Raw genomic sequence first — 10,000 nt, forward strand, 5'->3', positions numbered from 1 at the left:
CCCAGACGTAGCGGACGACTGGCTCGTGATATAACAGTCATCTCACGCATGGCGCGTTGGCCAGGTGTTCAATCAAAAGGAATAGCCGCCATTTTAGCATATCATTGGTTTCTCTCTTCATCGTGCCGAGATTGGTGTCGCGATGGGCTGAGATACAGTTGGTGCCACATACAGCAAACAAAGGACGGAAAAATATATATATTTAAGAAAAATGATTTAGATCGATTCTTGACGTCCTTGAATCTGATCCGCGAGCGGTGATATTGGCCGTGTATGATTACGCGGTATGGCACCGACGCATGTATTGTGTTGCGGTGTATTCACATGGAAACTGATATGATTCATCAGTTCAACACTAAGAGAAGAAAGTTGTTCCGTCGCCTTAACTTTTGTTATAGATTTTCGCGGTGACAGATCTATTTTTCTTTCTTTCTTATGACAAGATTTATGTCTTTGAATAAGAGGTAGGGTTTTAAAATAAACTGCACTCGGTCCGATGTATGCTTGTGTGTTCGTCGAGTCTTAATGGAAAAATACGGAAGGGTTTTCTTTGCTTTTCTTTGTGTTATTTTATATTTGTGTATTCATGTGCGTGTATTTATGTTGATAGTTATAGACCCGGCCATGAGGTTGTAGGTTTGAACCTTAAAGTGTACAGTCTTTCTGTAGCCGTCCTTGAGCAAGATACCCCAGCCATTCAGTCTGTCACCTTCGATGAATCCACAGGGTTTGGTGTAAAGTATTGGTTCCCAGTATGATGAAGACTAACGTTCGAGAGAGTTGTCTTTCGCAGAATCGGTAACAGAAAACAGCCGCCCTGAACCAATATCTCCTTCTTGGAAGTGGCTGAGCTCTGTCTTAAAGTCGTGTGTCTGACCGAGCCCCCGCACCCCCGTCCTCTCTCCCCCTCCCCAGGTGGTGTACAAGAACAACGACATCCGCCTGGAGCTGTCCCGCCTGGCGCGCATCGTGGACCCCAAGATGAAGCTCCAGGGCGACGTGGTCTTCCGCTGCGAGAACGTGCCCACCCTGGACCCCATCAACTTCGAGACGCCCGAGTCGTACCTGGGCCTGCCCAAGTGGAACACCAAGCGGGTGGGCTCCATCTCCTTCGACTTCCGCACCTCCGAGCCCAACGGGCTCATCCTGTTCACCCACGGGAAGCCTCAGGATCGCCGGGGCGGAGACGCCACGCCCGCCACCGCCGCCGCCGCCGCCGCCGCCAAGGGCCAGAAGAACAACAACAAGGTGGATTTCTTCGCGGTGGAGCTGCTGGACGGGGGGCTGTACCTGCTGCTGGACATGGGCTCAGGGACCATCAAGGTGAAGGCCACCGTGGCCAAGGTCAACGACGGGGCCTGGTACCACGTGGACATCCAGAGGGACGGGCGCTCAGGTGAGGGGTCAGGATGGATGAAGGAGGGATGAAGGATGGAGGGAGGAAGAGGAGGGATGGATTGATGAATGGATCGATGGAGGTTGGAGAGGGAGGGATGGAGGAGGTGAAAGGATACGAGTAGATTACGTATCAGCAACATGTCATTGAGCTTCATTTTGCTTTATAAAGTATAGAGACATTTTATAATTGATTTTGAAGTATTATTTAAATATTATCTTAGCTGTATTTCTAGCCATGTCAGGGTCACTTGAGGCCGTTTCATCTTACAGGGTTTTATTGCTATTTATTTTTATTCTGAACATCGATGTATTTATTTTTTTAAATGATTTAACCAGACGTATATGCAGTTCTTTTTGTGCTAATGTACGGCTTTCGTTTCCTCCTGTCATCTCTGGCCTCATCTTCAGATGTGAACTTTGATTTGTCATGCATTTCTAACAATGGTTTGGCTTCCCAAGTCAGTGATTAGTCAAGTCTACTGCAAGGAAATTCTGCTTCCTTGAAAACTAACTCTAACCAATACATCAGGTCAAATAGATGCCATTTGTTCTTTCTCAATGACTTGAGTTTGTGATCACACACAGGATTTAACTTTGGCTCACACAAAGACATGCATTAACATTTTAAGGCCAATTATTTTAATTTTGGTTTATTCCGTACCTACTGAGTGATTTTGCAATAATTAAACCAAAAATATGGTGGAATTCTTCAAAACAATACCATTTCTGCCTACCCAAATGCAATGGTGCAGATAGCGATTGGGACTGTTAAGAATGCAAAACAATTTGAGCGTGCCTGTAAATATTTACAATCAAGTCCTCGAGGAGTTATTTCTCCGCCCTTATCTCTGACACAGAGCGATACCAGAAATGCTCTCCACAGAGCAATTTCCGCAATGATTTATCTTAAAAAAAAGAAAAATCCATTCTTCTTGTTTAATAGCTACAGACTCCCAATCCCCCCCCCCCCCCCCCCCCCCCCCCACTCACCCCAAACCCGTTTTCTTTTTTCGTGGTCTCCGACTCAAACACTCTTCGACCCGGAACACAACGTTACTGTAACGGGGAGATTGTATTTGAAAGAGAGGTTAGGAACTTCAGGGGCCCGAGGCTATCGAAAAGTACAAAAGAAAAAAAGATACAGGATAGAGACCAAATCAAACGAAAACACAATCACCGCCATATTGTACAGGGATGTGGGAGAGGGCTGGCGGTTTGTTGCTCGCTGGGCGCTACGTGGTTGTTGTGTTATATATCAGGTTAGGGCAGCCAATTTAGCAGTCTGTCGGCCGCCTGTGCTGGCCTGATTAATCACCGTCACTATCCAAGAGGGTGATAGTCGAGGACCAGAAATTGGGTTTTTTTCCCACAGGAGATGAAGAAGAAGAAGTAGCAGAAGAAGAGGAAGAAGTTTGGAGGTGGGGGGGTGGGGGCGAGAGACAGATATATGAACCCTGGTTAAGAAGAGACATGATGGAGCTCGTGGCTAGAGATTGAGGCCGTAATGAGGGGCTTTCAAGTGAATTAAGGCTCAGTCTTGTCTTGGCTGTCGGCGTGCTAGAGCTCCCTCTCCCCCGGGATCCCTCTGGGACTGTCTGAGAGGCAGGTAGAGATGTGACGGCTCACCTTACACCCGGGTTCAGACGAGCTAAATTTGGGTCGCGTTGAAAGAGGGAGAGGGAGAGAGAGAGAGAGAGAGAGAGAGAGAGAGAGAGAGAGAGAGAGAGAGAGAGAGAGAGAGAGAGAGAGAGAGAGAGAGAGAGAGAGAGAGAGAGAGAGAGAGAGAGAGAGAGAGAGAGAGAGAGAGAGAGAGAGAGAGAGAGAGAGAGATAGATATCTCTATCTGTTTGTCTATCACACAACCTTTAATAACATATTTACTCTTTAAGTGGTGGACATTTCTAGTTGATGTCAACGTGTATTTACCACTGAATACTTCTATGTGTATTTATGAAAGCGGCAATGCAGTCACTTTCTAATGTGTTTTCCAGACTATGAATAGGTTGTTTTTCGCTTGTATTTCTGTTCTTGGTGGTAAAACAGAAGCTTTCTGAGAATGTGTCAGACAGAGGATGAGCTTAAAAGGGAGAGAGAGAGAGAGAGAGAGAGAGAGAGAGAGAGAGCGAGAGAGAGAGAGAGAGAGAGAGAGAGAGAGAGAGAGAGAGAGAGAGAGAGAGAGGGAGAGAGGGAGAGAGAGGGAGGGAGAGGGGGCTCACCTTGTCTCAGTTACTTCCATTAATCCGACCTACACTTCGCGGAGATGCAAGGTATAGATGTGACAGTCATACTAATGAAATAAGCACATTATTATTACTCTGATTTTTGCGCTAAAAAATCAAGGAAAATGTTTTGCAGCATTGGTATCCAAATTAAATTAAGACACAGTTTGGATTTCAATGGTGTGCCCCTTCATAAGGGTTTTAATTTAGGTTTTATATCATGATTATCCTTTGATTCATTAATATATATATATATATATATATATATATATATATATATATATATACACAGTACACTGTTTGACATTAACATGGTATTTAGGCAGATTATAAAATCTAGAATGTCCAATTATTGTACCATTTATTATTCATCATGTTCAACGAAAGTCCCCCATTTCACAAAGTCCTAATGAGATGTGAAAACGGGCATTAATGATTCAATCCAGTCAGTTACATTTTAAAAGGCATACAGCGTCATTCATCTTTACGTAATATGTGCATTCTGCTGATCTGTGACCTTGATTTCCTTAAATAAAGTGCATTACCTTCAAATGATGGAATATATTACTATTTGATCAGGCTGCTACACGGTGTTTCCACTGTGTCGCCAACTATGTCCTTGAATAAAAGTTACAGTTGGCCAGTGTGCTTGGCATTGAGTTTCAAATTTTACAAGGAACTAATTAGTTGCCAACTAATAATGAATCATACACGTACTACAGTGCGCATACAGACTGCATCCATCAACGCTTTCCACATTGTAAAATAAATCCAACGTAATACACAGGGGCAACCTTTTACATTTATGCATCACCATAAACGTTGGGCCAAACATTAATTGTTGGCTCTGCGTCAATAGAAAAATATGTGTTAGCGATTTTCTTCATGATGCATGCTGAGTGCTTTTTTAACGCGTTTTCGATTATAAGCTTTCATCCCAATTTTGTGATGTTTAACCGACTTGTTGTGGCTTCATTGACAGCACAGTGAGGACAGACATTAGAGGGGGTTGAAAGAGAGGCATGTGCATGTAGCATAGGACAAATATGGGGTCGCTACGAGACGTATTAGGGCCTACACGGTTAGCCTTCCAGCAGGTTGACCCACCCACATTCCTGTTAGTAATATTGTGTTGATAGTAGTGTTCCAAACTAAACATCCACGTATGTGATTCTATGACTCAGTTCCGCAACATCATTTTGACTAACTCTTCTATTTGGCCAAATACTTCGTGTTCTCCTGTGGATAATGTTTACTCCTTCATTATCGACTCCTACACGATGTACTCCGATTGACTATACACAAGCATCATTTCTGTATATTTCCGGTATATTTGTCCGAGTTATTATTTTTCAACTAGTCCTGTACCCCCCGCTTGGTCGCACAAACGTCCCACCTGGGGACCCGTACGGTACACCACCTCCTCTTATGTCATCTCAAACCCTCTCGTATCCCCCCCCCCCCCCCCTCCACTCTCCAGGCATCATCTCGGTGAACAGCCGCCGCACGCCCTTCACGGCCAACGGAGAGAACGAGATCCTGGACCTGGAGGGGGACCTGTACCTTGGGGGTCTCCCCGACAGCCGGCCCGGCCTGGTGCGCCCCACCGAGCTCTGGACGGCCATGCTCAACTACGGCTACGTGGGCTGCGTGCGCGACCTCTTCATCGACGGCCGCAGCAAGGACGTGCGTCAGATCGCCCAGTCGCAGAACATGACGGGCATCCGGCCCTCCTGCAGCAAGATGGCCGCCAAGCAGTGCGACGCCAAGCCCTGCAAGAACCAAGGCGCCTGCAAGGAGGGGTGGAACCGCTACATCTGCGACTGCACCGCCACTGGCTTCTGGGCCAGCACCTGCGAACGGGGTAAGACCGGGGGAGTCACGGGTTGCTGGTTGTGTTCGTGCTTTCTCGGTCGGTTGTTGTCTTGTGTGCGATGAGTCGATGAGAAAAGAAACTTCCATTAGGGGAGCTGTCGCCACAGAGTGAGGTAGATTGATTTGGTGCCGAAGGATTCTTTTGAAGGTTTTTGTGGTGCTCGTGTTGTTGTGGGGCTCAGCTGGGAAGGGGGCCATTTTGGTTTTGGGGTGACATTCCACTTTTGTCGGCCATGGCTGATAATACATTTTAAAAAGAAGAATCATTCCAAGGAGGACATTTGTATGCCTACCTTGAATGGCGGAGTCGTTGCAAGATCACACTAGAATTCATTTTTTGTAAAGATGTTTCTGGAGCATCTTACCAAAATAATAAGCAAATCTCTCGCAACACTCGTTTCTTCAAAACAAGTGGACTGGGAGTAAAGCTAGTGTGACTCGCAACATTTTCTCCGCTGTATTTACGGCAGATGTACTGAAAGATTTAACAGGATTTTGCTTGTGTGCCGACTGGCTTTGAACAGCGGACTGTGAACCTTTTCTTTTTTTTTCGGTTTTATTTCTCTTGAAGAAAGTTCTGGACTGAAATTGAACATGTCTACTGGGGGGGGAAATGGGTTCTCCTTGTCTGGGTTTTTAAGAGCTTTACCGCATTCATTATTCATGAGACGAAAGAGATAGGGACACCCTGCGCTGTAACGCTATGTATTAGCAGGCGCTTGTTTGGCAGAGATTGTTTGTTTTGTTTTGTTTACATAGCTTCCCGGGGTTCAGAGGGGATCTTTAAGTACTTCCATAGGACTTTATGGTGTGTGGAAAAAACAATGAAAACAGCTGAGAAGGAGTACACACAGGCTTCCTAGAGACCAGAAACACCAGACTGAATTGCGCTGGCAGGGCATAATGAACTCGTTAACAGGATGTTGGTGTGTTAAGGAAGCCTAACAAGGTCTTTCTTTGTCAAGAAGGAGCCACTAACATGCTAGTAATAATTGTCTATCTATCTATCTGTCTGTCTCTCTATCTGTTTGTCTGTCTGTCTGTATGTCTCTGAAAGAAGAAAGGAAGGAAATAAAGAAGGATCCTTCATTCCTTCCTTCCTGTCTGTCTGTCTTCTCTCTGTCTGGCTGCTGTCTCTTGGCCTGTGTTCTTCTTTCTCTCCTTCTCCTGTTCTGTCTGTCTTTCTTTTGTCTGTGTGTGTTTATGCGTGCAATTGAAAGGAAATCCAAGCCAATCGGTGCGCCGGTCCGTTTCACCCTGCATCCCAGAAAGCTGACAGGGGAGATAATCTTTCTCCCACATGTCCAGAGCGTCGCGGAAGAAGGAGCCTAGTTATCCTCCACTGTCCGCCTGAGTTCCCCCTCCCTCCGCCGGTTCTATTCCAGGAGCCGGCCACGGCCACAGAATTTATAAGTCATACCGAAAAATGGGAAAAAACAAATAGAAAGTACAAAAGCAGAAGGGTGGCGGTGTAGGGGAGGCACCGCTGCACACGGGGTGAGAATGTTCCCGTGCTCGCTCTCACGGAACGACTGCAGCTCGCTGACCTTCTGCACCCACAGGACAGGGGACACGCACGGACCCACGTGCACGCCCGCCCACAGTGACATGCCCACTAACGCTGCCCACCTCTGGTGCGCCGCTCCGCCGACAAGACTCGGTGTGGAGGCTCCTCTCCGTCTGTCAGTGATGAGGTTGGCGGTGACCCCGCTCGGTCCCATGGTGCATCGGACCACAGGTCACCCCACCTAGTGAATCACGCATTCTCTTGTTATTTCTTTGCTTTCTCTTTAACGGTAGTACTCTGTATACAAATGGGCTCTCGTGCTTTTTGCTTGATATCCATTTAAATCGAATACAAAACAATGCGACTGCATTGGCCACACTAGATGGAGAATAGCTTTTTGCTTCACTTGCTATATACATAAACTCAAAAGTACATTACAAAAGGACACCGAGGGACATTGAACACATTCTAAAACATTAAAAAGCAGCAATATGGTGCTTGAGCTCATATCTACGTTACACAATGGCCAAACATCTTTTTTAATGAATCTGTTTTGCATTAATGTGGTAGAATCAAGCCCTTGTAGGCTTCAAGTGCGACAGAACCAGCAACTACTTACATTCAAATGTTACAAAAGCGTTTGTGCTCATCCCTGCAATCCCATATGACCCTGAAACCGTTTGTGCTTAAGGTTGTTGTGTGTGTGGGTGTGTGGGTTTGTGTGTCTATATATGTTTGTGCGTGTGTGTGTGTGTGTGTGCATGTGGGTGCGTTTGTGTGTGCCTGCATGCTCACATGCATGTGTGTGTGTGTGTGTGTGTGCATTCGTGCATGCGTGTGTCTGTTCATGCATGTGTGTGTCTTTGTGGTATAAATTGGTATAAATGGCCCATGGAACAAGATCTTCCATTAATACCTGGGACCACACTTATGTGGCCCTCCCCTGTTCCTTTAAGAGCCCCGTGTGAGTCTCTGATGATCATGGTGAGATGTATGGTCACATGTATGGCGCCTGCTATTGATCCAGCGCACCGTTAAGTACAATAGAGAGAGTGAGAAAGAGGAGGGTAGAGGAAGAGAGAATGAGAGAGAGAAAGACAGAGAGAAAGAGAGAGATGATGGCGATGATGACAGATAATTGGCCTGTGCAGTTGAGCTGATAGATCAGAGATCAAAACACGCAGAACCCCGCCGTTTGGGAGCCTTTGTACTGCTCTTAAAGGAAATGTATATATATATATATATATATATATATATATATATATATATATGATCTACTGTCACACACACACATGTCGTGTCCATATATATATATAAATGTTTGGCGCCCAAGCGGATATGGCTCAGTTTAAAACGTGGCTCATGGGGGTTTGAGAGTGGGAAAACTGTGAGATTTATGTATTGTGTTTTTGAGTTTTGTTTGTGTGTGTGTGTGTGTGTGTGTGTGTGTGTGTGTGTGTGTGTGTGTGTGTGTGTGTGTGTGTGTGTGTGTGTGTCCTCAGTGAGCATCTTTATTACTAATGAATCAACATTAAATTCCTTTGGCACAATGTTAAAAGCTTTTCTGTGTATAGCAAAAAGTAAATAAACCTGGCAAGTATTTTACAATTTAATTGTAAAAAGTGATTATTGCATTTTATTCTCTTTTTAAATCCCTTTTGTGATCTTTGATAAATATTATATTAACAGTTGTTGGCAGTGTGGGCTTCTCCTCTCCAATTTGCGTTGCTGTGGTTATGTTTTTTGTCTGTCTGCTTAAAAAGTACTCTGAGGCATTGAGACATAGTTAAGACTGTTTTGGAACTCCGACACCATGCAACTGACAGACACCACGACATCCTCTTCTGGCGGTTCCGCTTTGTCTGTACCTGGATCCAGATATAGAACCACAAGAATATCTCTCTCTCTCTCTCTCTCTCTCTCTCTCTCTCTCTCTCTCTCTCTCTCTCTGAGCAACTCCTCACCCGCTTTCTTTCAGCAACTTATTTTCTTACTTTTGTATTGTTCTCTCTCTCTCCCTCTCTCCCTGTCTCTTTCTCTCTCTCTCTGTCACACTTTCACTATACCATGGATCATTGAGAACATCTGTCTATACATCTATCTTTCTTTCTTTCTCTCTCATTCTTATCTCCCCCTTTCATACTCTCTCCTTCACTTTATTCATTCCTCTCGTTTTATATTCATTGCTTCGTTCTCTCAATTTATTTCTCTCTGTCCTCTACCTCATCCCTCTCCTTCTTCCATATCAGTCCATTTCCCTCTCTGTATATTTGTCCCTTCATAGCTTTATCTCTCTCTTTACCCTGCTCCTTTCTCTCACACTCCCCCTCTCTCTCTCTTTTTGTTTCTCTCTCTCACTTTAGTCGCCTCACTTCTTTTCTTCATATCACTGCATCCTCTCTCCTCCCTATCTATCTATCTATTTTCTCACGCCAACCCCCTCTCTCTTTACTGCTATCTCTCTATTTCTCCCCCACCACCTGTTCCTCCTCCCACCTCCCTCTTCTCTGTGGCAACATGTCATATTCGAACCCCATCCCCCAAGGGTGCTGTCTGAGGCTGTGATCAGAGATCTGCTCTACACACACACACACACACACACACACACACACACACACACACACACACACACACACACACACACACACACACACACACACACACACACACACACACGTCGAGTCCGCAGGGTGCCAGCCTTGTGACAGCGGGTTCCAGACGCCCTAGATCTGTTGGCGTTTGGGTGTGTGTGCATGTGTGTGTGAGTGTGAGTGAGACTGAGTGTGTCATTGGGTTTGAGTGAGTGTGTGTGTATGGATGCCTGTGCCTCTGTGCGTGTGAGTGTGTTTAAGTTTTGTGTTTTTCAGTAGGGATTCATGTGTGCGTTTGCACGCCCGTGAACTCTGCTTTCTAATATTATATGCGGGTTGACAATATCCAGGTATTCAGTCTTGATCATGTGCCGGTGCGTTTGGTGTGTGTGTGTGTTGCCCTGCCAGAG

General features: G+C 45.5%; 1 protein-coding gene across 18 annotated transcripts in view; it reads left to right on the top strand.

The window, feature by feature from the left end:
• Window positions 1–10,000, top strand: part of nrxn3b (neurexin 3b) — a 286,336-nt gene that overhangs the window by 80,617 nt on the left and 195,719 nt on the right. For all 18 annotated transcript variants that reach the window (XM_030345350.1, XM_030345342.1, XM_030345345.1 and 15 more), the window contains 2 exons: window positions 916–1,396; window positions 5,098–5,481. In XM_030345350.1, the coding sequence (XP_030201210.1) occupies window positions 916–1,396; window positions 5,098–5,481 (865 nt within the window). The remainder of the gene's footprint in view (window positions 1–915; window positions 1,397–5,097; window positions 5,482–10,000) is intronic.

This window comes from Gadus morhua, chromosome 21 (assembly GCF_902167405.1).
Source record: "Gadus morhua chromosome 21, gadMor3.0, whole genome shotgun sequence".
In the NCBI taxonomy this organism is placed as follows: Eukaryota; Metazoa; Chordata; class Actinopteri; order Gadiformes; family Gadidae; genus Gadus; species Gadus morhua.